This window comes from Neomonachus schauinslandi, chromosome 2, assembly GCF_002201575.2.
Source record: "Neomonachus schauinslandi chromosome 2, ASM220157v2, whole genome shotgun sequence".
Classification (NCBI taxonomy): Eukaryota; Metazoa; Chordata; class Mammalia; order Carnivora; family Phocidae; genus Neomonachus; species Neomonachus schauinslandi.
In genome coordinates this window covers 131,661,086-131,688,762 of record NC_058404.1, presented here as the reverse complement: position 1 = coordinate 131,688,762, position 27,677 = coordinate 131,661,086, and the positions used below count along the sequence as shown (strand labels likewise).

Below are 27,677 nucleotides of genomic sequence, written 5' to 3'. Positions count from 1 at the left end.
ACCCTGGGGAAGTTCCAATTGAGACAGTACAGTACACATGGAAATAAAGGAAATTCACTGAAGGAAGAAGAAACATGGTCTGAGTAATATTAATGTGGTCATTGCGATATAGCTACTCTCTGCTTAGCCAGTTGGATCCATCTGCTATACCAAAGAAAACTGGCTACTAAGATGATTTATTGAAGAAATCTGCCAGAATTAAGGGAGCTGATGTTTTGCACTTCTCATTTCCAACTACATGCTATTTAGCATCATTACTTCCTGGCACGATGTCATACCGTCTTTCAAGGTGGCTCCTCGGTGGTGTGAGGAGGTATGTACACATCCCAGACACTGGAAGATGTAAACCCCACCCGGGAGGGAAATCCTATTACAGAAATTTCCTTAGTGTTCCAAAACGTAACCTTAGAACAGTAGTAGTCCTATTAAATTGTTCAAATAATTTTGCAAACTCTCAGACTTAGAAGGAACCTTAGTAGTCAGCTTTGTCAATCCCAGGTTAATCCTTACATTTCATATATCTGCTTTGTCTCTATTTGCAAATGTAATAAGTAGGCCCTTAATTGCTCCGTTTAAGTCATTAATAAAATGTGTGGAACAGGCTGGAGCTGAGGACTTTACTAATGAGAATACCCCCATTTGTGTCAACTTTGATCTGTGTATCTGCATGCTTGATCAGTTACTAATTCACTCTGCTACCTGCCTGCCTGCTATTCCTTCCACATCTGACAGGGCACTGGAATCCCTGTTAAAGGCCCAGCTGAGGTCTTTTCAAATGCGACATTTCCTAACCCAGAGTCACACACACAAACACACACATGCAAGGACGCTGGTCAGCAGTGGAGGACCCAGCAATTATGGACTCCTTCTCTGTGTTCAGAGCCACCCACTGTCATTAAGTAGAACCAGGCTCTGGTTTCAAAGAAGTCCAACTTAGGCTGGTTTTTCCTGAAACTATACTTGGAAACATTTATGGAAGACAGTAATAACATCAACTAACACTCAGGTAGTGCCTGTTAGGTGCTTGTACTGTGCCAAGCACTTTGCAAATACTAGCTCACTTAATCCTTGCAACAAACTTACTAAGTGAATACTACAATATCTGTTCACTCATTATTATCTTTTGTTATGCCTATTTATTTTTATCTTTTAAAAAAAACCATTTATTGGGACGCCTGGGTGGCTCAGTCGTTAAGCGTCTGCCTTCCGCTCAGGTCATGATCCCGGGGTCCTGGGATCGAGCCCCACATCGGGCTCCCTGCTCAGTGAGGAGCCTGCTTCTCCCTCTCCCTCTGCTGCTCCCCCTGCTTGTGCTCTCTCTCTCTGACAAATAAATAAAAATCTTAAAAAAAGAAACACATTTATTTATTTGAGAGAGAGAGAGACAGAGCATGAACAGGGGGGAGGAGGCAGAGGGAGAGGGAGAAGCAGACTCCGTGCTGAGCAGGGAGCCTGATGTGGGACTCATCCCAGGACCCTGAGATCATGACCTGAGCTGAAGACTTAACTGACTGAGCCACCCAGGTGCCCCTGTTATGCCTATTTAAAGATGGAGAAACTGAGGCCGAAACTGTAACACATTTACTAACTTGTCCACAAAGCTGCTAAAGCTGCCTGGCCTTAGCCATTATGGCCCACTGCCTGCCAGGATACATAACTGGCATTGCTGAGAAAGAGGCATCAGAGAGGAAGTCAGGAGATTTTGTTATCTTGAATCATCATTTTGCTTCTTTTGGCCTCAGCTTTCTTATCTATATAATGGCAGTGTCCAGTCAAAAGGTCTTTACGATCCCTTGCTTCTTCATCATTCTTTTAGAGAATTTCCAAAGTTATTTTGGGCAAGTAGTAAGTAATAAATAAGAAATACAAAGTATTTTATGTCCTTTAAAAATGTTCTTTTAAGCTTAACTTCACCAGGACAATGTTAATAGAATAGCTGAGTATTTAAACCTCAAGCCTTTAAACTTCCACAAATGGTAGCCCTGAATCAACATGAATTGGCTGATTAGGAACATTCTGATTATGAAATTCTGAAAGGCTTTACATAACAAATAATAGTACATTTGATTTGTGTACTCATTTAATTTTGGAGAGTGGAAGTAATAAAATGAAAATATGATGTGGATAGGTAAAAAAATGTGCCCTAATACATAGCTACATACAGAGTGAGAGGAAAAAAAGGAAAAAGCATGTATTATGTATCTGCCAACAAGCATGATTAGACTCTGATCCTGTGTTCACTTTGAGAGGGTTCCACTCTATCTAATTATTAGGTTCATTTCCTTTTTTGTTGCCCTGATACAACATGCCCCAGAAGCCTGAGAACGTCAGTGCCATATGGGAGCTTCCAAGGCTGAGGCTAGCGCCAGCAGGCTGCTCATTGAGTACCGTCTCACCTGACATTCTACGCTTCTGTAATGAGAAAGAGAGTGTGACCTAAGGTGTGGGGACAGGGAACAGACCAGTAAACCAAAAAGAGGGGGTTACACTACATGGTGGCTCTGAGACTGGTAATGGAGACTTACAGGCAGATTCTGGCTCAGAAGGTTTGATTAACTATTACTTCCATTTATATATTTTGTTGCCCTGGTTTCACTTTCACAGTTTAAATTAGTGCAAAGTGGATTCTTTACTGCAAAGCTACCATTTTCTGTGTTTCTTAGTGAAGCTATAAAAAAAAAAAGGTAATATTTTAGTGATTGGACTTATGGCTCTCATCTCATCTATCCTTTATGCAACAATTCCTTTATTTTGATTATACTTACTGTTATAATGTAAGGTGAAAATTTAAAATAAATATATGATAAAAAATGGCCACTGAGGGCGCCTGGGTGGCTCAGTCGGTTAAGCGACTGCCTTCAGCTCAGGTCATAAGCCTGGAGTCCTGGGATCGAGTCCCACATCGGGCTCCCTGCTCAGCAGGGAGTCTGCTTCTCCCTCTGACCCTCCCCTCTCTCATGCTCTCTCTCTCTATCTCATTCTCTCTCTCAAATAAATAAATAAAAAATCTTAAAAAAAAAAAAAAAGTGGCCACTGAAAGCAGTAACCAAATGATCAAAATGGCCTTGAAATGAATCCATGTAGATTTTTAAGATGCGCAAGTTCAGGAAGTAATGCAGTAATTGGCAAAAGTTAACACAAGTCCCTTCATAAATTACATAGATAACGTAATAAGCATTTCCAAGCCTATTGCATTTCCCCCCCATAAGCTTTTTAAAATTCCATCTTGTTTCCCAATATAACATAAAATGTTGGTTCCTTCATATTATTATTATTATTATATTTAGAAGAGAGTTCTTTACATTAAGTAATAAAACAGTTTTAAGGAAAGTTAGCTTCCAACCACACTGGAGGGAAATTTCATACTGCCCTCTTAACATATGCTGGAAGACATCACAAATTTATGACTGACCAAGATAAAAATCACCAAACGGGAGTCCATTTCAGGGGGGGATTAGATGAATCTCCCTGCCCCCTTTACTGAATATACCAAGATAATGTGGCTAATTTGAATTCTGTCCAAAAATCCTAGTTTTTGTCTAGAGTTCTGTGTGGAGACCGTATTACTGAAACCCAAATACAGCACTTGTTTTAGCTACTGCTTTTTTCGTTTATTTGGATAACAGTGGCTACTACGGGACTTATTTTTTTGCGGGGGGGGGGGGGGTGTTGTTTTCAGTGAATTTAAAACACACCTGAATATTCCAAAGTCCACAAAACAAAAGAAGAACAATAAAACACTACCCAGGAATGTATCACTGAAATTAAAAACAAAACAAAGCAAAACACCCTGCAATTTTTTCTAGTGACCGTATCATGAGCTGGGAAGGTCTGAGAAAATCTCCGACCCAACTGCCTAATTACACGGGAAAGGGCTAGAACATGTTTCTTGGATTGCAAAGAGGGAGAACTAGAATAAAAAAACAGTTTGTTTTCACGTCACCAAGCCCTGGATGCAAGGAGCATAAAGGGATTGCTATTTTTCACCTTGTGGTCTCTTTAGACGGTCTTTTGCTCCTTCATCTAAACTCATTATCACAACGAGTACTGTTTGGTTTAAAAGGGGTGGGGGAGAAGACCAGGAAATCCGGGTGGTTCGGAAAAGGACTGATGTCTTGTAGCTGTGATTCTCTCTGTCACTGTGTTAAGTCGTGCTGTTGTTCTGAAACCACGCACACGATTTCTCCCTCTTTGTAGCCTCCAAACACACCCAGCACACACAGGCAGCTGGGCATGCATTTCGGATACACACTGAGATAGGTCTGGATGCAGACACAGGGATCAGGGAGGAAGAGCAGCCTGATGACACCGCAGCAAGCACCTTCCTGAAATGCAGTTTTGACAAGATGAGGACACCCTCTTCTTCCTCACAAGTACATGCCTAATGTTTTGCCAAAAATCTCTAGAAAAACCAACCTTAAACACTGTATTATTGCAGGCTTTCCCTCGGAAGCACTTTTTATTCGGTGTTCTCTCTGAGGAGCAAATCCCTTATGCTGGCTAACCTGGCTTTTAAAAAATTCTGTCCATTAAAAACAAAGAAGCAAAGCAAACCGAAACATCTTTCTTGAAAAAATGGGAAGGAGATTTCATGAAGGAGGTAGCTGGTTGGCATGTAGCAGCGGGAAGAGCAGCTACACCCAGATGAGGTCCTAAGCGGGTACGGCTTGCTCAGTACTCCGCTCGGTACTACTAGAGGGGAAACACACACACACTCGTATCAGCACTCCTGGTGATTTTAAGAAATAAAGAAGGCTGCAAGGTGACGCTACGAGAGAGGGCAAGCACATTTTCTTTCTTAGATTGCAATTACTCCTGGCAACATTTAACGTGACACATTCCTATGCCAGGGAAAGGATTTGCAGTCATTTAGAAATGCAGTTACTCCTACACCCATCGCTTTCATACATCCATGTGGTGACGTGCCTCTCATTTAGGCTACTTTATATATGCTTTTCTGATATTAAATCATCCAAATAGCAGAGGATCTTACCTTCCCAGCTCTTCTCATCACACAATGCAGTCAGGTCGAGCTCAGGCACTTCGGAGACAAAGCTCTCCTGCTGGTCATCAGCATCTTGAGTCCTCTGCAGTTTGGTGTCAGGTACGCTGGGATGCTCCTGAATCTTCATTGTGGGGCTCTGTAATAACAGCACAATGTCTCCAAATATCTGCTGCTCACCAAAACCCACAAACGTCTGCAGCAATTCCTCTCCTTCTGGATGAAACCTCCCAAGCTGTGGCGGTGGATGCACCCAGCCCAGAAATCAAAATCATAGCTTGATGCCCCCTGGATCCTAGCTGGCCACTTGCATGCAAAAAGCAACCATCCATCTGTGCTCTTTAACTTTTCTTCTGTGAGAAAGACAAGAGGATTTCCAGGAGCTGCTGCTCTGGGTAATTGCAGGTAACTGACAGTCTTGATGGTTACTGACTGGGGCCGGGAAGGAGGGGAAGGAGTTTGTGTTTCCTTAAAGGAGTAGGGCTCTGCAGACCGTAAACAACAACAAAAATCCTACTGCTACAATAAAAATCCTAATCCAACAAAAAACAGCTACTGCTGTTGCTAAGGCTGGGGAAGCAACACGGTGTCTCCTGCGTGCAGACTTCTTTGCCCCTTAGGGGAACAGTCCTGCAAGGCCGGGAACAGAGGCTGTGTGCACGAATGCTCTCCTGCTGGCCCCAGCAGGCTTAGATCAATTAAGCGGGGCTAGCTGCACAGTCCCAGATTTCCTGTGGTTGTTTTCGCCCCAAGTGTGGGGAGGACAGACTATTTATGGAGGAGCGCTGGGCATTAAAGCATTGTTGCGCAAATTCAAACAGCACAGGGGTTTGGCGGCTCATCTGGGCTAGCAGTAAGGAATACGGACTCTGGAAATGAGCCAAAATTACACAGGCAGCAGGACTTTTTTTTTTTTTTTTTTTAAAGTAAAAAAACAAGAACTGGCAAGTCAGCAATGCATAATTTATATCTTACAAATATCCAACTGTCACTTGTTTTCCTACAAGTCATCTAGTCTGAATATTAAATACTCAGCTACACTTGGTTTTGCTCGTTGGGGGCACCTACATCCAGGCTGAGATATCTGGGGGATGGGAAAACCCTCTCCCAAAGGCTGCTATTTTAACTAAGTGATTTTATGTGAACAAAATTTGCATTGAAATTCATTCTTTTTTTCCTTGCTCTTTTAGCATCTTGTAAACCCAACCACTGTCACTTTCCCTTCTCTCCTAAGATTATAAACACAAGTGTTTACTCACAAATATTCTTCTCAAGTAGTACAGATCTGTGCAAAAGATTTTCTTGGAGAATAACTGGAAATTTATTTTAGCAAATATGATAAAAGAAAAAAACCCAAACATCTGGAAGTCATAAATGATTCCATTAATGCATAAGAAATGCTCTTCTGCTTAAAATAAGCACTATTAAGACTTCAGCTACTTCTAATAGCTATTCAACCCACTTTGATATCACCAGGGAATAGACGGGGCTTTTACTATTATATTTCCACAAAATGATGCGCAAGGACCGCTATTTTCTTCACCACATTGGGAATACAGTTCATGATGAGCTACCAAAGTCAGATGAAAACGCCAGGTAAAACTGGGGCTTTAAGATACTTTCAAAATGCTGCTTGTCTGTTGGGGGAAAAAATCGAGTATGCATTTATGCCGTAAAAGTTATTTGTTCCTTGAGCTGAATCTTAAGTAGACCAGGGCTGAATGACCAAATCTGGCACTCAGCTTATTAAGAGCTACAGGGTCAGTCACCAACCGTGTGTGTGTGTGTGTGTGTGTGTGTGTGTGCGCGCGCACGCATCTGTGTGTTAGAACCTGCATACCGCAAATACACATTTTCTCAAAAGACTTCTAACACTTGTTCCACTTAGAGACATACAAAAAGGAAGGCTATAAGAAATATGATTCCATACTGTAAGCCCAGCATGTTGTCCCCGAGGAGTGTTTTTTGGCCCCTGACACTGCACTACAGTGGGACGGACAGGGGTCTTTCTAACAAGCAGACCTGCGTGGCTGATATTCACTGCGCTTGGTGCTCGGGCTGAGCTGCTTTACTTCTCTGAGCCTCTATTTCTTAATCTGTGAAATGGCATGAGCAATTCCAATCTAGCAAGGTTTCTTTGAAGATCTGGGAAAAGGTATGCAAGGCCATTAGCACAGTGCCTGGAGCATAAGATACACACAGGTGAGGCCCTCAGTCTTTTCATCATCTAGGTACCATAAGAAGATGAGGAAAACACTGCCACATCTCAAAACACCAGGGAGAGGCGTTGGAGATGAGCCATGTTCAACAGCAACTCAAGGTGAACCGTGCTACCTCGAAGAGGGGAGTTCCAGATGCATGATGAACAAACAGACCCACTCGGGGTCCCAACATGAGTCAGCAACAGCGATTTTGTTTTGGGGACAGTGTGGGTGAGAGGGGTTAGGAGGAGGAGCAGATGCAGAGGCAGGCACCCTGGGGTTGCTGGTCATAGCAGGGGAGCACAAGATGGAGGGATGGTAGGTGACAAGGGCATCGGATGAGCGGCCGCTGGACTGAGAAAGGCTTGTATGCTCGGCTAAGTTTGGATTTCAGCCTGTAGTTGATAATGGAAAGCCACGGAAGGATTTTAGAAGCAGAGTGACAATGGTGAAATGTGTTTTCCAGGCTGAGGCCTTGCAGATGGGAGTGAATGCTGGTGGGAAGACCTACAGGCCTAAGCACCGGGTTCCGTAGGCAGCCTGTGTCCCTTCCCAACGCCAGACACTGGCTTTGCTTCCTGCCACGCCTGTGTCCCCTCAGGGCACTCGGAGTCCTGTGGTGCTTGACACGACACATGTGAAAAGCTGAAACACACACACGCTAATGTAAAAATGTGTACTTTTTATGATTGTTCCATCTGTATTAGCACCCATTTCAAAGGAAATCGAGATTATAATTTTCTTTCTGCATCTGAATTAGTATCCATTTTAAGGAAAACTAAAATTAGAAAATTAATTTTTCCCCTCCAAAATACACAGATTTCTTCATTCCTTCTATGACATGGTTTGGTGCACCCCGTCTGTGCTGGGCATTGTGAGCCATGCAAGCTCCCTACACTGAGAGAGCTGATATTTTGTGGAAGAGGTTCAGGAATGCTCAGTGGGGTTCTGAGGACAGTTGACTTGGGCGCAATACAACAACAGACCATCTTGCGGATTAGTTAGCTGCCCTTCACAGTGTTCAGATGAAGTCTGGGAGTCGGGCATGTGGGAGAGGGAGAGATTACCGCCCTGGGTAGGAGGCTGGAATAGACAACCCCTAAGATTCTATTATTCTAACGAAGAGAATCAGGTCAAAAGTTTATTAGTTTATTCATATGTGTGTATATATATATATATCACATGGTGTGTATATATATATCATGATATAACAGGGCCACTGTGTGCTAGAGATACGAAGATAATATTTACTCATTTATTCGACTAATAATTTTTGCATACCTACTACATGCTAGACAGTTTTCTAACACTGGAGATACTTCAGAAGACAAAATAAAGTCTGTCCTAATGAACCTTACAGGAAGTGACAGTAAACAAAGAAAAAATGTCAGATAGTGACATGAACTATGGAGAAAAATAAAGCAGAGTAAGAGAGATGATGGAGGTGGGGGCCATGGTCTGCTATTTTCTATCTGGTGGTCAGGAAAGCCCTTTCTTATGAGGTGACATGTAAGCAGAGATATGAAGGAAATGTGGGAGTGAGCCATCAATGGGAAGAGCATTCCAGGAAGAAGGAAAGCAAATGCAAAGGCCCTGAGGCATGGTCACTGTGTAGAGATCACTGTATGTGCAGTCACCATGTAAGGGTGTTTAGGATGTGCCACATATAACAGGGTATCACTCACACTGGAGACCTATGTTCACCCGCATAAGCTTCTGGACTTTCCAGCTGATTTCCTACACAGCAGGGGAAGGGTCTCTGCTGCATCAACCACACCAGCTTGCATAGCACGGACACGTTGGCCCAGCACTTGCCAGCGCATCCACATGCTCGGCTCTGTCCTGCTGTGCTGTGATCAGTCCCTGCGGTTACTGCTCTTTTACCTGCCTGATGCCCCTGGAGGCCTGGTTCCCAATTTCCGGCCTCATGGGTCTCACCAGAACCCGCTGCGGTTGCCGCGCTGGGGGAGGCAGCGTGGGCTGCTGGTGTGGGCCCGGGGCTTATGTGCATATGGGCGCTAGGGCTGCCGCTCCGTGGCCACCCACGCTGAAGCTGTTCAGGCTCTGCAGCAGTACACCAGCATCAAATCTACTCTTCCCTCAAAGACTCGTCAACCTAGACTGGGTGGGGTCCCTCTCCAGATTGTTCCCCATTCTCTCCTCGTGCTTGTCCTATAGCATTGCCCTGGTCTACTTGCTTGTCCGCTGCTTCTCTTAGGTCGTTCATGTTCAAATGTCAAGGACATTCTCAAATACCAAAATATTTCCGGTTTCAACTTTTGTTGTTTACACATCTTATGTCTTCAGTTAAATCACAGAGTAAATGAATTACAGCGGTCCCCCTTATCTGGGGGGATACATTCCAAGACACCCAGTAGATGCCTAAAACCGAGGATAGTGCTGAACCCTACAGACACTCTGCTTTTTCCTATATATACACACCTGTGATAAAGTTTAATTGATACATTAGGCACAGTAAGATGAACAATAACTACTAATAAATAGAACAATTATAATATACTGTAATAGAAGTTATGTGAATGTGGTCTCTCTCTCAAAACATCTTTACTCTGCTCGCCTTTCTTCTTGTGATGGTGTGAGACGGTAAAACGCCTACGTGATGAGATGAAGGGAGGAGAATGACGTAGGCGCTGTGACGCAGCATTGGGCTACTAGCGACCTCCGGAGGGTATGTCAGAAGGACAATCATCTGCTTCTGGACCAGGGCTGACCAGGGGTAACTGAGACCACAGAAGGCGAAACCACAGATAATGGAGGACTACTGCAATTTCACAATTTTCAATTCAGGGACCCTTGTGCTGCAAGGTCACACACTGAACCCCTGTCAAAATGATGTACCACACAAAAACACACTACATCTTCACGGCTCTTAGGAGAGACAAATATGGTATGGCAGATAGGGGATGGGCAGAGATCTGAGTTTCAGTACCAGATGACCGGATGCAAGATCTTGAATGAAAACCTCTCTGTACTTTGGCTTCCTTTTTTTAGAGCTTTGTTTTTTCTGTCACACAAGTGTAAGACTTCATAGAGTTGTTATGAAGACTAAATGAAAAACATGTATAAAAATGGCTAGCCCATAGTAACTGAGGAAAAAACGCTATTTCCAATTCTTTACTACCTCCCTTTCACATCCATTCATCTGCAAGTGTTTACTGAACACATACTATGTCCTAGGCAGTGGGATTACAGGAATTAACGAGGTATGGAATTTAGTGTGGAAGGAAGACACTGAACGTATAAGTGCCCATGTCACACATGTTATAACAGAAAAAAACAGGCCGCTAGGGAGCCAGTACTCAGAGAGCTCACCTTGCCTGGGGCTTCAGGTGATAGCCCATGTTCAGGTCAAGGAACCGCTAAGTAGGGGCGCCTGGGTGGCTCAGTCATTAAGCATCTGCCTTCGGCTCAGGTCGTGATCCCAGGGTCCTGGGATCGAGCCCCGCGTCGGGCTCCCTGCTCAGCGGGAAGCCTGTTTCTCCCTCTCCCACTCCCCCTGCCTGTGTTCCATCTCTCGCTGTCTCTCTCTGTCAAATAAATAAAAATCTTAAAAAAAAAAAAAAGAAAGGAACCGCTAACTATTAGTCTACTCACCTGATCTTTGTCAAGACTTGCCCCTGTCTAACTGGACCTGGCTTTTCCAATCCTCAGACTTCACTGATCTTGCTCCTCCCCTGACTTCAAATAGGTGGTGAATTTTTGTTCCGTCCCTTCTCCCTCCCTGCACAGGATATAAATGAGTAGCCTAAGAGCTTACCAGAGCCAGGAGCAATGAGATCAGAGAGTGTACTGTGTAATGCAGTTTGCACAGGAAGGAACCACACAGCGTTAATACAAGAACCACATGGAACCATAAACATTTACTGTTTGGGCTGACAATAAAGGAAAGTGGACATAACAGAGTTCCAAAATTCATGTGAATTGCAAAGCTTCCGTAGCCTTTAGAGACTGGATGAAATGGGAAGTGAATCTAAACAAATAGAGCTTTTAAATTATTCTGGTTCTAACATTAAAACCAGTAACAAAATCCTAACGCTTCCATGGAATACAGTGAAGTTGAAATAGCACAGTGATTCATTTCATAAGTACTTGTTGACAGGATATTTCAGAATTTATCTCAAACCTGCTCAGGGCACATAAAAGCCTACACTTAAGATGTTTGATAATTAATATTAATGCTCAGTCTTGATTGGAAAGCCTTGTCTTCTCTCTTTCTCTCTCTCCCTTCTTTTACTTTTGTTTTGAAGGAGGATAAAAAAGGGAAATGGTCTTTTGTTTATTATGAATGTCTTACTTGTTATCAAAGGTATGCTTCTAAGCTCTTCTTTTTTTTTTAAACTCTTCTAAGTAGTAGGCTTAGAAAGCATAATGTAAAAATATTGCAAAAGAATTTAACACCTCATTAACCTTATACTTCTGACATAAAATGACCTCGCCCAAATAAGGTAATACCCTTCTAAGCACTCAATAATTCTTACAGGTTTTGCTTTCTTGATAAAGAGATTAAATATAAGGTTACAGTTTTAATATTCTGGACTTCATACAGAAGCATGAAATATTTCCATCAGAAAATAACTCATCAGAAGGAATCAAATTGAAGCATAAGATTTAAGCTCTATTGTAAACAGAACTTTGAAAATCTGTATTTTCAGTGATATCTTTTGGAATCTAGAAATTGCTAGTTTTAAGGATGACCTTTCTTCTGGGTACTTCCAGATGTTCACTGAGCTTAAAAACAAACAAATGGGGCGCCTGGGTGGCTCAGTTGGTTAAGCGACTGCCTTCAGCTCAGGTCATGATCCTGGAGTCCCTGGATCGAGTCCCGCATCGGGCTCCCTGCTCAGCGGGGAGCCTGCTTCTCCCTCTGACCCTCCCCCCTCTCATGAGCTCTCTCTCTCTCTCATTCTGTCTCAAATAAATAAATAAAATCTTTAAAAAAAAAAAAAAAACAAACAAATGAACAAAGGCTCTGGACTCCAACATATTCAGGGAATAGGATGCTAGGCTATTCCTTACATTAGTTCATTTCATACATCCCAAAAAGGTATATTTTATTAAAATGCCCACCTTTCGAAAACCTACCCATAAAAATCATAATTTCACTGGCCATCTGAGATCTTGAGCAGATTCTCTTTTTGGGTAAGATTAGTTGATTAAAAAAACTAAAAAAATGTGCAACGAAGGGGTAAATCCATGTTCACTTTTCAACACATGCATTCAAACAAAAACACATCTAGGGCTGCAAAATGCTTATTTCAAAAATAAAGTCACAGTTGTGCCTGCATTTGCGTTTGAACTGCAGATTCTAAGACCAGCTTCTCTCTGCCTCTGTGTCCCTCTGAGGAGCATCTCTGAGACTGGGTTTAATGTTCCACATTCTAACGGAGATGCTAGTCAAAACAAGAATAGCTCAATAGCTGGCATTTGTGGCCTTAATCTTACATGAATCTAAAAACTTACAAGGAAAATTTTAAAGGATGGTATTAATGAGGATCAACTGTCTTCATGGAAAATGAAACTGGAAAGAGCCATCCACGGTGAGCATGTAAACACTGGCTTCTTAATCTCAGGCTACAGGAGACGTGAAATAAAACACCGCTTAGGCAGAATTCTAGGAGGGGTAACCAAAGTCTAGACTTATTTTTCATCTCTGAAATTTAGGAATTGTTGTGATAGTACCAGAACACCAGATTAACTATTTAGGTTGTTTAATAAGTTCTAGAAAGTGCTACACATATTAAGTAGTAAACAATGAAATTGCACTGTAAACAAGGGAAAGGGCTTTAAAAATGGAAAACATCTTTTCACGGTCTGTCCCTAGTAATTAAATATATATATCCTTTAGTGAAAAAAGCACATGCCCTCCCGAGTAGAAGCATCATCCCAATCTTGTGGAGTGATGTCTTGTTTTTCTCCTTTGGGGAAGTTGTAAAAGAAACCTGACACGGAGAGCTTAGGCTGGATTTTAACTCACTGCTTAATTTTATCTCCCAGCTGAACGTATGATGACGACCATGATTATTAATAGTGAATGCTTAAGGAGTGCCAGCAGTGGGCTGGGTGCTGATTGGCAACTGCACATGGCTGACACATGTAAGAATAGGACCTGGCACATGGAAGCAGGATTTGAGATTTTTTCCCCATGATTCATCCACCACCATGGGAGCTGTCCACAAACATACCAAGGCAAACTGAGTTCAGCACGGATTTAGTTTGGGTGCCGCTTGGATTTATGAGTTAATGTTATGAAGTCCATCCACAAAGGCTGCTCTATACCCTTTTATCTCATAAAGGAGAACAGGCATAAAAGGGAGGAACTGAGAAGACCTCTCTAGGAGGCGGGCAAAGCAATCTTCTTCAAAGTCACGTTCAATGGCGTGATGAGTAAGTGCTTGCTGTGAGCAGAGGAAAAGAGCAGGGAAAGGGTGAAACAAGAAGGAAAACAAAGCAACGCTATCATGGGGGAAACTGTGCTCTGAAAAAAAGTACCTGGTGTCAGGGAAAAAAATGTCAGCTGGATGCCTGGGTCCCAAGGAAGGAAGCTTAAAGGAGTGGGAAATAAGAGATGAAAGAGGAGGCTCAGCAGCTGTGAAGTCAGAAAGAGGAAGCATTCCCCTCCTATTACCTGGCTAGGCTGATGAAGTAGACATGACAAGAACTGAAGAGAGGGAAAAGGATGAGTCCACAGCACCAGCGGGGAGTGGCAGGGAGGTGGCGATTCATTCCCAGCAATTTTATGCCAAATTGTACACGAGGGTGCGTTTGTCTAAGAAGGGGGTCCACAGCTTTTAGAGTCTTAACCTCCGAGACTGTAGAATTCCAAGGCGGGTAGGGGACTGCAGCTGTTCACTGCCTTGTAGCTCCTAGCCCAGTACACATACACAGCAGGACTCAACAGATGCTCCTAACTCCATCAGTGAATTAGGACAATGTCCAATAAAGATTAGGAATCACTGAGTTAGAGGGAGAGGTCTAGATATAATTCATATTTCAAGGGTCAGAATTCAAGAACAGGTTGAAAAAAGCTTTAAATCTTGTCCAAGGGAAAAACTGATAAAAATACTGAAAGAGGAGTTGGAGGCATTTGGATGTAGATTACACACACATACATGAATGAAAAATGGGGCTGAGCACACTGAATGGAGGCCAGAGTTGGGAGCAAGGGAAATCACGTGGGGTCAGCATGGCGATGCCCTCAGAGAACGAGGAAGGTGGGAAATAACTGGAACTTGAAGATCTAGACAGCATAAGGGAGTTAGATCTTTTTTCTCCATGGTTTACTTAAAATGAGACAAAACTCAGAAAACAAACTGGGTTTAATAACTCACACTAAGTTTATCTTAATTTGAAAATTAATGAGATAAATCTCAGTGACAGATCCACTCAATGCATTGACTATTTATTGCACTCACTTAAAAATGCATAAAAACATGGAAAATCAAACCAGTAGCTTTGGCTTTTTGTTTTGTTTTATGGAAAATCTAAAGGGAACTCTCCATGTTGCTGAAGTTTCTCTTTGCAAGCAAAGTAAAAGCATTTAAAAGCAAAAAGAATATGATTTCTCAAGGAATCTTTATGTTTCAGTATTTGCCTTTCTGATCAAACCCAGTCCAGTCAATCTCATTATCCCTTATTGACAGACTAATAGTGCTTCACGTGTGTTCTCAGGAACGTATGGACAGCCCAGTTACAATCAAAATTTTGTTAGCTACTCACCTCAAAATGCTGGGTATGTCTGCTGCCTTTTTCATCTTCTTTGCTATAAACAACAGCAACAACAAAATATCATAAAATGTCAGTTTTAGAACAATGCTTTTCATCCAGTGAAATTATGATTTCATTTATTTTAAAAGTAGGCTGAGTGGCTCTACATTAAATTCTTGTAAAATTCAGAAACAAGACAAAACAAAAAATCAAAATAAAACAAAACTAGAAACACAACCACGAATGGGGTTATTTGTCTTTAATAGCACCACAGCCGATTTTCTATTCTAAGCATTTTCCTTGCTACAAAATACTACTGGTAAACATACAGACCTCTAATTCTATTCTTTCTAGTTCTTGTAATGCACATTGTATTAAGTGAAAAGAAAAAAAAGCAAGCTATTCATGCTCTTAGTAAGCAATGCGAGGAGCAAATGCTAAAATTACCTTTCATCGGACATCAGTTCAACATCGTCAGGTCCAGCCCTCTCATGAGATGGTGTGGAATTGAGGCTTTCCATATTCTGTAACAAAACAAATTGTAGGGGGCTGGGGCGATGGGTTAGCCCGGTGATGGGTATTAAGGAGGGCATGTATTGAATGAAGCACTGGGTGTTATACGCAAACAATGAATCATGGAACACTACATCAAAAACTAAAAATGTAATGTATGGTGACTAACATAACATAATAAAATTAAAAAAATAAAAACAAACAACAACAACAACAACAACAACAACAAAACAAACTGTGGTTGCCCAGTAGGAATGGTAAGAAATATGCAACAGCAGATCCTCCTTTATTTAAAACAGAAAGATCAGACACTATGCTGGTATAAATGAATTCTAGTCCTCATATTTCTATCCTTGTTAAAACTAGTAAAACTATAAAAGTTTAGTATATGCTGCTTGCATAAAATTGGATGTTGAATTTTATCATCCCTTTAATGAAGATATCGGACACCATCACAAAATGATCATTGTATCCTATAATGTCCTTGTTAGGTATCAGCCATACCTTACAGTTAAACATAACAAAACCCAGACTGTCAGAACATTAGGGTAGAATTAGAACTAGGACTGAGGAATCTGACCTTGAATCTTATCAGAAACCAATGTAACATTCATTGCTCATTTAATATATTTTCAGGATAAATTACCAATATAATGTGGGATAACATATAGCTTGTACCCAAACTGTAAACTATCCATGAATAGAAATGGTGTTAACTTAAGAACCTTTCTTTCTGTGATATTTAATATTAATCCTTATAATAGCTAAGATGGAAAAAATATAAATAGGAAACTTACTTTGAATAGCATGTATTTCAGGCTGACCAAGAGGGCTTAATACTTATCAGGAGGCATACCTGTAAGGTTTTTGTGACATGGCCAATACTTTCTGAATACAATTCAGGTGACTGAGCACATCATAAGTAAGCCATCACCATGAAGGAAGATTACAAAAAAGCAAAAAGAGCTCATTTATATTCAGTAAACCAAAAAAAAAAAAAAAAGAGCTGCCTTAGAGACCTGAACCTGAATTTCATTGAACTCAAAGATTCCTATCTGCTTTGAAAGGACATTAATAAGCACAATCCACCTATTCTAGGTCATCAGAATAACACATACTGAAGCAACATGTGTTCATCTACATATTTATAACCTCCCATCGTGAAAAACCCTTTACAAAGCAAATCTGATTAAGGTTCTCAATAATCCCATGAAATCGACATATATAAAAATCCTCACAAAATAAACACATAATTAGAGTAGAAAACTAATCTTTGGCTTGGTAGATGAATGAATTGTTTTCCATTTATGTTGGTTTGGCCAACTTATCTGGAATTCTGCAAGTTTAAAACCCTGGGCTCTATCAGACAGTAGAAACAAAGGGAGACACAGCGTAACGCAATAGAATGGTGGCTCTGGAGTCGGAATGTTTGGGTTTGAATCCTAGCTCTATTATTTACCAACTGTCTGACCCTACTTGACCCTCAATGTCCACATCTGGAAAATGGAGATGGCAATATTAACAGAATTACATAGGCGGCCTTGGAGATTAAAGGAAATAATGCACGTAAAGAACATGAATAATACCTGGTACATTTAAAGGATATTAGCTATTGTTGTTGATGCTATTATTATTTCTAAAACTATGAAATCCACCTCCCCCCAAATATTTCACTACTATTTCTCCAGTTAAGGTGATGCTCTAGACACTGGAAAGAGTGTCTGTGTCTGCCATTACTAAACATCAATTTACATGCTTAGACGATTTACACAGTTCATTTTAGAATGGATCTGAGAAATAAAAATTATGACAACATTCAATTATATTTACATTTTTATAACTCTAAAGTTTGAGTTAGAAGAGGTCTCTCTAAAATGGCCTCTTATTATTGCTATTACCTGAATGTGATCTTCCTGATAAAGGGGGTTGTATCTATGACAAAGAATCTGTGTTTGTTCTCACTGGTGGTCTTCAATAGATTATCAAAATCTTTAGTGTAAGATCTAGTGCAATAGCATTGGGTTTTTCTAAAGCTCTGAAACCTGAATTCCTAGGGAAAGCACAACCCTCTACCCTCAGATCATTTTAAAACAGTGTCAGTGAAATACATTTTTAATTATATGCAAATGACTATTTCAGAATAAAAAAAATCTTCACATTAAGGGTAGGAAATATTCAGAAAGAGGGAAGAGAAAGTAAACTGTAGTAGTATTATATAAATTTAGATATTTCAGTAAGAAGATTTTTTTTTCCCTATACAAAAAGAACCAAGATATAATTGCTTATAGGTTTTGAGAATTACAGAAAAAAGTTATGTTATACAATGGAAAACTTTGCAAAAAGCAGTTGTAAAATGTGAGAAAGTCTGGCTGATCTCCAGGGTTAAAACTAGTAAGCAGTAACTTGGACTCCCTCCCCCACTTGCTTTTTAAAAAATGTTTGATCCCTATGTTTAAGAACTCCCCAAGGATCTGTTTTTTTATGGATGTAATCGACAAAGGGTGACTTTCATTCTTGTTCCATATTCCTCTTTAAGGCTTTATAATAATTCCAACTTTCATGTTGTCCACACATTGGAGACTGTTGAATATTCATGAGCTGCTTTCACTAACGCAGCAGGCAAGCACACTGCATTCATTCCTTGGCTAAGGCGGTTGCCCCTATACCTTTTGGACACAGGAACATGTGAAGAATGTGTTCCAACTGGCAACCTATCTCAGCTTTCTTCAGAATGAAACAAACAAGGGTAGTAAAGGTCTCTGAAGACAGTAACACAAGTACCTATTTCCATGGATGCAAAACACACAATAAATTCTTGACTTCCATTCTTCGCCTAAGGTTAAGATAAAGAAAGAGATCAGGAATTCCCCTCACTTCAGTGAGATGGGAGAAGGGGAAAATGGGATGTACAGGTCAAAAGAACAGCTGAAATGCAGAAGGCTTCCACTGTATGGGAAGAATGTTACTGGATTTCCAAATGTTCTGCAGCTATAATAGTACTTGCCTTAGGAGAAAATACGGATTTGATGCCTTCTGAAGGTTTTGAACTGTTTTATGTCCCAAACACTTCTCTAGGTGTGGTGAAAGAGGAGTTTATTAATGTTTGCACTTATGAAAGGTTAAAGTAATAAAACTCTTATAAAAATGTGTTACTGCATTAATTTTTACTTTAATTGGTCTTCTAAACTCAGGATCTTTTAAATGGGTAATTTTAAGAAAGAGCAAAGAACAGATTATGACTTTAAGAATAATTTAATGAAACTGCTTCTTGAATTGCATGACAAAAAAACACATAAAGCTTAGTTTATAATCCATAAAATTCTGCTTCAGTTAAGTCTTACCAGTGACTTTCAAAACACACAGATGTGCTATGATAGAATTTAATTGGACAGTTTTTGGGTGTCAGAAGGAACTGAATTTTAAGAACCACCCTCCTCAATTACAAAAATAACCTCAAATCTAAAAAGAGCAAAATCCTTGAAAAAATTAGCTTTAGACTGTGGGATTTATTTTCAATTCTTCCCCTTGGCCCCCTGTCTGTTGTGGCATTGAAAGCTGGGCTCAAAACCTGTTTGACCACTGAAGCCCTTGAAAACACTTGGAGCAAAAACAAATTTGTCTTCTAAAGCTGTAAAATGCTGACAAGGCCTTTATAGAGGACACTGAAAAAAAAATGCTTTCCCTCCATATACAAACAGCTCAATCTGAAGGCTGCAGAGAACACTGGGAGCCAAAACAGGTTCATTATTCTAAACTTAGGCTCTAAGAGAAGGAAAATATTTGATATATTCTCATCAACAAAGGTTTAATGTGCATCTGAGTTTCTTTTTGTACCCTTTAGTACATTTTATGTTTTATTGCTTAAAGCAACTGTATAACTTAATCCATATTTAAGAAGAACTATTGTTAGGATACGAGGATGCTGATAGAACTTGCTAACTATCCACCCAAATCCACTCTACCTTCCTTCCAGAAATGACGTAGCCACATGCCCAGCAACAACGCATTCCCCAGTCTCTCCGGCAATGAAATATGGCCATGTGACCGACTCCTCTCCAACAGGATGCGCAATACAATGTGTGTGGCTTCTAGGCCTGGCCAATAAACTACCCCAGGAGGTACATTCCTCAATGCTCATGCTCTCCTTCTGTGAGCTGGAAAGGAGATGAAAACCACCATAGTTCACTGGAAGCTACTTGAAGATGACAGAGAGGAACTTGGCCTGGGTTCCTGAAAAACTGCACAGAGCAAGTCCTCTACTCCTCTCCCTGGCCCTCAACTTTTTTTTTTAGGTTGTTACGGGAGAAGGAACATTTACTGTGTTCAAGACATTGTGTTTGGGGTCTTCTTGTTACACAAGTTACCCTAAAAAATATGGCAACCATTCATGCACTTTTTTTCAACACATTTTTTTGATGAGTGCTGAACTCTGCTGGGCATTGGGGTACAAAGGTGAGAGGTGAACCAGACAGACACTGGTCCTTGTCATCATGACTTCTGTATTTTGGTTACTCCTCCAACTGGAGTTTGCTACACTGTTAATATTATCTTTATTTCTTTCTTTTTTTTTTTTTTTTAAAGATTTTATTTATTTATTTGAGAGAGAGAGCACATGAGAGGGGGGAGGGTCAGAGGGAGAAGCAGACTCCCTGCACAGCAGGGAGCCCGATGCGGGACTCGATCCCAGGTCTCCAGGATCATGACCTGAGCTGAAGGCAGTCGCTTAACCAACTGAGCCACCCAGGCGCCCAATATTATCTTTATTTCTAAGATAGGTTCTTTCTGAATGATAATTGCTAAACGTTAATTGGCAAAACATAAAATTCAAAGTGGTCAGCACATTCTTTCCTTATTCAATAGTATGCAAAGGAAAGAAATTCTAGATGTGTGTATCAATGTGGTGAGCTTAAAAAGTTAGAAGAGTATTTGGGTGCCTGGGTGGCTCAGTTGGTTAAGCGACTGCCTTCGGCTCAGGTCATGATCCCGGAGTCCTGGGATCGAGTCCTGCATCAGGCTCCCGGCTCAGTGGGGAGCCTGCTTCTCCCTCTGACTCTCTCCCTTCTCATGCTGTTTCTCTCTCTCTCTCAAATAAATAAATAAAATCTTAAAAAAAAAAAGAAGAGTATTTATTTTTCTTAGATGAAGGGTAGGTTGTGGTTAGAACATAGGGACAGGGGCGCCTGGGTGGCTCAGTTGGTTAAGCGACTGCCTTCGGCTCAGGTCGTGATCCTGGAGTTCCGGGATCGAGTCCCACATCGGGCTCCCTGCTCAGCGGGGGGTCTGCTTCTCCCTCTGACCCTCTTCCCTCTCGTGCTCTCTGTCTCTCATTCTCTCTCTCTCAAATAAATAAATAAAATCTTTAAGAAAAAAAGAACATAGGGACAGACCTTTGGTGTAATGTGAAGGAGGTAGTGGGGCAAACCGTTCAAGTTTCTGATGAAACAGTCTTTAGATCAAAGTAAGTTACAATCAAACCCCTCCACCTCTCCTCTAGGCTCCATCCCTTATCAATTACTCAAGAACATTGATCCTGCAATGGATCCCCTTCTCTTGCACATCATTCCCTCCCTCTTTTGGTTTATCTTACACAAATACTCTGCCATATCACTGTGTTGTTGTTGTTTTTTTTAAGATTTTATTTATTTATTTGAGAGAGAGAGAGCACGAGTGTGGGGTGGGGGCAGAGGGAGAGGGAGAAGCAGACTCCTTGCTGAGCAGGGAGCCTGACATGGGGCTCGAACCCAGGACCCTGAGATCATGACCTGAGTCAAAGGCAGATGCTTAACCACTGAGCCACCCAGGCACCCCCATGTCACTGTCTTAAAACCCCTCTCTTGATCTTACATTATCTCCAGCTGCTGCTTCATTTTTCTTCACCCCCTAAAGAGGCAAACCTCTTCAAAGACTTTCCATACCTGCAGTACCTAATTCATTTCCCCCGATTCTTTCTTGAACCCATCTAACTAGATGTTTTCCTCTCTCTTCCACCCAAATCTACCATCAAGGTAGATGTGGGTGAGCTATATACATGTGAAATTACTATTCACTCACTATTCTGATTTCTGTCTTCTGATTTGCTCTTAACTGACATCTAATAAGGCTCTTGCCCACATGTTTGCACTGAAAATTGCTAGTTGCTCCTTCTTAATCTTTTTTGCTTATACCTTCTCATCTGCCTACCCACTAAATGTTGGTATGTCCCAAAATGCTGTCATAGCTCAGACAGGCCCAAGGCTTTAAGTGCCAACTGGTGCCAAAGACTTCCAAACTTACTCCATCTCTCCCTTGAACTCCAGATTCATGTATCTAACTGCCTACTTGGTTCTTTACTAATAAACATCTTAAGCTCAACATATCCAAATGAAACTTTGATTCCCGCCCCCCCCGAATCTGCCCCTCCAATAGTTTTCTCCATCCTTCCAGCTAGCTATTTCAAACGTCTCGGAGTCATCCTGCATCCCCCCTCTTTCTTCACACCCACATCCAATCTATTAGAAAATCCTCTTGTTTTTACCTTAAAATACATCCATAGTCTGACTTTACCACCTTCACAGCTATCATCCTGGCCTAAATTGATATCATCTCTTGATTTGATTATGTCAATTATTTTGCTTTAGTGTTTGTTCATCCCTTACCACCTCTGGGCTATTCTCCCCCATCCTCCTGGCTATTCTTAACATAGTTGCTAGAGTGATTCTTTCAAAAGGTACACCAGAAAATGATTTTCTTCTCTTTGATCCTCTAATGCCTCCTCATCTCACTCAAGGTAAATCCCAAAGACCTAAAAATGGCTACTAAAGCTTAAGGGATCAGTACCCTTGCTACATCTCTGACCTCATCTCTTAAAATCATCCTCCATTCTGCTCCAATCACAGCAGCCTCTTGCTTATCCTCAGCAGGCTAAGCCTGCTGCCCCCTCTCCCTAGATAGCTTCTCCCCAAAGTTCCTGATGGCTCACTCCTTCACCTCTTTCAGGTCCCTGCACAGATCTTCTCAGTGAGGCCTAACCCCAGTACAACATCAATCCTACACCTCCCACCACTTGCTGTCTTTTATGCCCGCTTCATTTCTCTCCACAGCATGTGTCACCATCTACTTATTTTCTTGTTTCTTATTTGATCCTATAAAGAATGTAAACTTCATGATGGCTGACAATGTGTCCATTTTGATAACCATTGTGTCATTGGTTCCTAAAAGAGTGCTTGTCATATAGTTAGTTCTATAACTGAAAGAATGAATAATTTTAAATCAGTGGCTCACAATGTTGGGCTTTTTTACATTATATGGATACTACCCAGAGAGTCACTGTCAGGTAGTTTTTGACAGGAGTTCTTGCTGAGTCGTAGTGCACTGAAAACAAAGGCTGAAAATCACTGCATTAGGCAGAGGACTGTTTTGCAGAGGTAAGGCAGTGTGGGGCTGGGAGCGGGTGCAGACATGTCGGGTGGCTGTTTTGATGTTCCAGGGCAGTTATAACAAGGGCTTCAGAGATGTGATGGCAATAAAAAGGGACAAGGGGAACCTTCATAACATTTTTAAAACAGAGTCAACTAAATTTGACAACTGATTGAAAAGCTGGAGGAGGGACTAGGGGCAAGTCCAAGAAAAGACTTAGAAAAGGGCTGAGAAGATGATGGTGTGATGAGATCAGATGGCTCTCCTGGTGAAAAAGAGATCAAAGAGGGACAATGAGTTCGGTTTTAGCCCGTTGACTTATTTTCTTTCTTTCTTCCTTCCTTCCTTCCTTCTTTTAGAGAGGGGGAGGGGCAGAGGGAGAGGGAGAGAGAGAAATCTCCAGCAGACTCCCCACTGAACACAGAGTCTGACACAGGGCTCGATCTCACAACCCTGAGATCATAACCTGAGCTGAAACCAAGAGTCAGACGCTTCACTGACTGAGCCACCCAGGTGCCCTCAACACATTGACTTTCTAAGGTGAACTGGGGAGAGCTTCAATCAAATGTTGACTTGCAAGTCATTTGTAGAGCGGTGATGTCTGACACTATGCAAGTGGAAAAGCTCTCAAGTAAAGTGCTAATGGAAAGGAGAAATGGGACAAAACTTGGGGAACATCTCCATCCATGTATGTTTTGTGGAAGATGAGCCAGTGAAGAGATGACCTGGAAGAAAGTCACTGGGGATGAGAGGGCATGGAGAGGTCAGTGTCACAGAGGCCGAGGGAGAGAGTTCTGAGAAAAAGGGACGAAGTGTCAAGCCCCACGAGTACTTGAGGAGTCAAGGACCAAGCAGACATCAGAGCACAGGTGTTTTCAAAGGCCATTTCCAACCCCATGTCCAAACAGTGACATGGAGAAAGCAGTTTCCTCAGAGAAGTGGATGTAGCATCTGGGCTACTGGGGTTGATGAGTGAGTGCAGACTGTTCAGAACGTCTGATGGCAAATGAAGGAAACAGACTGGTCATCAGAACAGAGGGGGAAGAAAGGGACGTATGTACGAATTGTGTTCAGTTTTCTCTATTCTTTAGCACACTGAGTTGCTTTTAAATCTCACAAAAAACCACAACGACCTATTAATATTCCCACTTTACGGATGAAGCAACTGAGGGACAAAATATGCCCACTTACCATAGATATTAAGTGATAAAGTTGAAATGGAAACTCAGGTCTGACTGTAAGAGCTATGCTCTTACCTTGAACCCTGCCTGTGATTTCAGAGGGTGTACAAAACATTAAATAGATGTTGTTTATTTTTTGGTTATTATTTTTAAAAGATTTATTTGAGAGAGAGAGAGCATGCAGTGGGGTGGAGAGGGGCAGAAGGAGAGAAAGAATCTCAAGCAGACTCCTCACTGAGTGCAGAGTCCAACATGGGGCTTGATCTCAGGACCCTGAGATCATGACGTGAGCTGATATCAAGAGTCAGGCACTTAACTGACTGAGCCACCCAGGCGCCCCTAAATAGATGTTGTTTATGAAGAAGAGAGCTACTAGACTATGTTTTTGTTTTTTTATATAATGACTAATGCTTATTATAGAATTAATGTCACATGGAGAACATTTGAAGAACAGAGGATAGAGTAACAGTTGCTTCTAATACCACTATTACCACCATCATACAATCACTTTAGGCACATTTTCTTGCAGTCTTTTTTCCTGGGAATGAACATTTGTACATATAATTTATATACACACACATATACTTATATAATATATACACATATATATGTATACATGTATGAATGTACACACTGTGTATACTGCTTTATAATCTACTTTAATATTGAGGGAGGATATAGGGGAACCCCACCTCCACCACTCACGTGTGACCTTGGACAAGTTGTTTACTCTCCTCTGCCTCATTCTCCTCATGTTTAGAATGAGAATTATAACAATAATAAATCCACCTTCTGGATTATTGGGAGGATTAAAATTGATAATATATACAAAGCACTTAAAATATAACTTGTCAATGGTTTTTATTACAAAGTCTTCACAATCCTAATTTTATTGAATTGACGTACAAATGTTGCTTATCTGATCTCGCACTTTTGAACATTTAAATTGCTTCTAATTTTCCATGATTAAAGAAAGCCTTGTGGTGAGCAAATTAATACTATTATTTTTTGCATATTTAAGTAGAACCGAGTGGGAGAAGTATGATTACTGGATAAAATGCATGACTGACTTATGACTTTTGATTCAAGCTGTTAAATCGTGCCCAGGAGAGAAAGCTTTTAGAGATGGAGCCTTTTTCTAGGCCAACAGAAATGAGCCAATGAAGAGGAAGCCAATGAAAAGGAAAAGTGTGTGAGTGTATGTATATGTTTGTACACGTACATGGGTGCGGGGTGGGGAGATGGATGTAGAAGGTAGAATTTACAAAGATACTTCTAGATTTTAGAGGTTAACCTGAGAAATTAGAAAAATCATGTTATCATTTGAGCAGGTGAGAAAAGAAAATGAGTAGAGTTCTAGAGACGTTTTGAAGCAGGAGTGAGGGCGGTTGCTGAAACAAGCTGCGTATCTTAGTTCTTCAAAGTAAATCAGGAGACAAGGTTTTCCTCTGAGAATGACTGATGGGCACAGGTATGAGCCAAGAGTTTAAAGAGGGAAGAAAAGTTTGGGACTGTGGCAATAATTAGAGATAAGGCAGAACACTCTAATGTCACTTACTACCCCTAATTTTTAAACTCTGAATTATCTGTAGTCTCTTGGTCTCTGCTGGTCATGACAGTCTCAAGAGGTGAAAACACAAAGGGGAACATGCCCAGACAGTTCCCGCTTTAGAGATTCCAAATCTGCAAGATGCTTTTTTTGGTCTACAGCATATTCTCCTCAGTTGTATTGTGGGCTGGTGTGATCAGTGTGAAATTATTAGTCACTGTGTTCAGTTACTCTCCTCTCACTTTCTCTGGAAAATGGCTTTTGTTCCCATCTCTTCACCCAAACTGCTTTTACTAAGTGATATCCAGCTTGCTAATCCCAATGGTCAAACTCTCAGTTTTCTGCTTAACCCATCATCTGACCTTTTCTGCTCCTTGAGACACTGTTCACTTGGCTGCCAAGGCACTAAACTCACCTTGTCTGTCTTCTACTTTGCTAGTCTCATAAATCTCCTCCCCTGGTACCTTCTCATTTCCCCATCCTCTAAATGTTGGTGTGTCTCAGGGCCCACCGTCCCTGAGGCAACTTCTCTTTCCTGTCCACATTCACTCCCTTGGTCATCTCACCCAGTATACTGGCTTTAAATATCCTACATCTGCTGATGACTCCCACACTGTAACTACAGCCAGGATTTCCTCCCTAAACTCTTGGCCCAGGAATCCACTTGCTTCCTTGCCATGCTCTCTTAGATATCTAATGGGCAGCTTAATCTTATGTCCAAAACTGAACCCAAACTTCTGTCTGTCTTCTCTAGCTCAGCTAAACTGGCAACGCAAATCTAGTTGCTCAGGCCAAAAACCTTGGAGTCATCTTTGACTTCTTGATTACTTTCACACCACACAGGTAATGTCAAGAAATCCTGTCAATTCTACTTTCAAAACACATGCAGAATCTGTTCACTATGTCATGACTACTGCAATGTACCACTCCGGAAGGAGTTTAGTCATGTGAACAGTGCCCCCTAGAGTAGTGCATTGTACAGCCTGCAAGGAAATATATGCTGGCTCTGGTATGACCTTAGTTCAAACCATCATCATCTCAAATCTAGATTATTGCAATAGCTTCTTAACTGGGTTCCCTGTTTCTGCCCCTGCCTGCTTACTGTCTATTCTCAACATAGTAATTGAATCAATTTCAGTAAGCCAGATCACTTTTCTACCTAGAACCCTCAACTGGATTCTCATCTCACCCAGAATAAAGGCAGAGTCCGCACAATGATCTATGAGGTCCTACTTCATCTGCCCACCCTCTCCCATTACCTCTTTAATTTTGCTCACTCTCTTCCAATCACAATGGGGTCTTTGTGGTTTCTTGAATGTTCTAGATAAATGACTGTCTCAGGGCCTTTGCACCTACTATCATAGTATAGCCTGCTTCCTTACTTTCTCTAAATCTTTACACTCAAATGTCAAATTCTCGGAAGGTCTTCCCAGACCACTCTATTTAAAATTGCATTACCTGCCCCCTCACAATTCCTATTTCCTGCTTTATGTTTCTTCCTAGTAGTTATCACTATCCAATATATTTTGTGTTTTACTTACTTATCTTGATTATTGTCTGTTTCCTCTACTAGGATGTAAGCTCCAGGAGGACAGCTACCTTTGCCTGTTTTTCTCACTGCTTTATCTCCAGGATCTGAAATATTTCCTGGCACATAAAGGCATATAATTACATATAATTCTCCCTCCTCCCTTGCTGACCCAGCTATAGAAATAAATGTTTAGTCAGGGTGTAAAGAACTTGAAATGGAGTAGGAAAAGGTGTTGGGGGAGAGTTGAGAAAAGTAAAATTAGGAGGTTAAACATAAGGGACAAGTTAAGATACACAACTTTTAAGATGTAGTCTTAATACTTGCTATGTTCCCTGGCTCTTTGCTTTGTGGTTACCTGTGAAGATTAGATTTAAAAATTTATGGAATATGACAGTTAGAAAAGCTCTTAGAGAACACCCTCACTTTAGATGAGGAAGTTTTTCTTCTGAGTTGTGCTGGCAGGTTTTTAAATTATTCACTGCAACAAAGACATGGTCCACTTAGCTCACTTATGTTAATAGGTGACATTCACAATCCTGGAATGAGGAAACTGACAACTAAGGTGGGGGCAAATCCTTTC

The 27,677-nt window shown here is 41.2% G+C and overlaps 1 protein-coding gene across 1 annotated transcript in view; it reads right to left on the bottom strand.

The window, feature by feature from the left end:
• FAM13A (family with sequence similarity 13 member A) overlaps nucleotides 1–27,677 on the bottom strand; it is a 336,606-nt gene that overhangs the window by 29,830 nt on the left and 279,099 nt on the right. The window contains exons 14-16 of the mRNA XM_044913092.1: nucleotides 15,376–15,452; nucleotides 14,941–14,983; nucleotides 4,994–5,141 (exon numbers count right to left, since the gene is read on the bottom strand). Coding sequence (XP_044769027.1) covers nucleotides 4,994–5,141; nucleotides 14,941–14,983; nucleotides 15,376–15,452 — 268 coding nt within the window. The remainder of the gene's footprint in view (nucleotides 1–4,993; nucleotides 5,142–14,940; nucleotides 14,984–15,375; nucleotides 15,453–27,677) is intronic.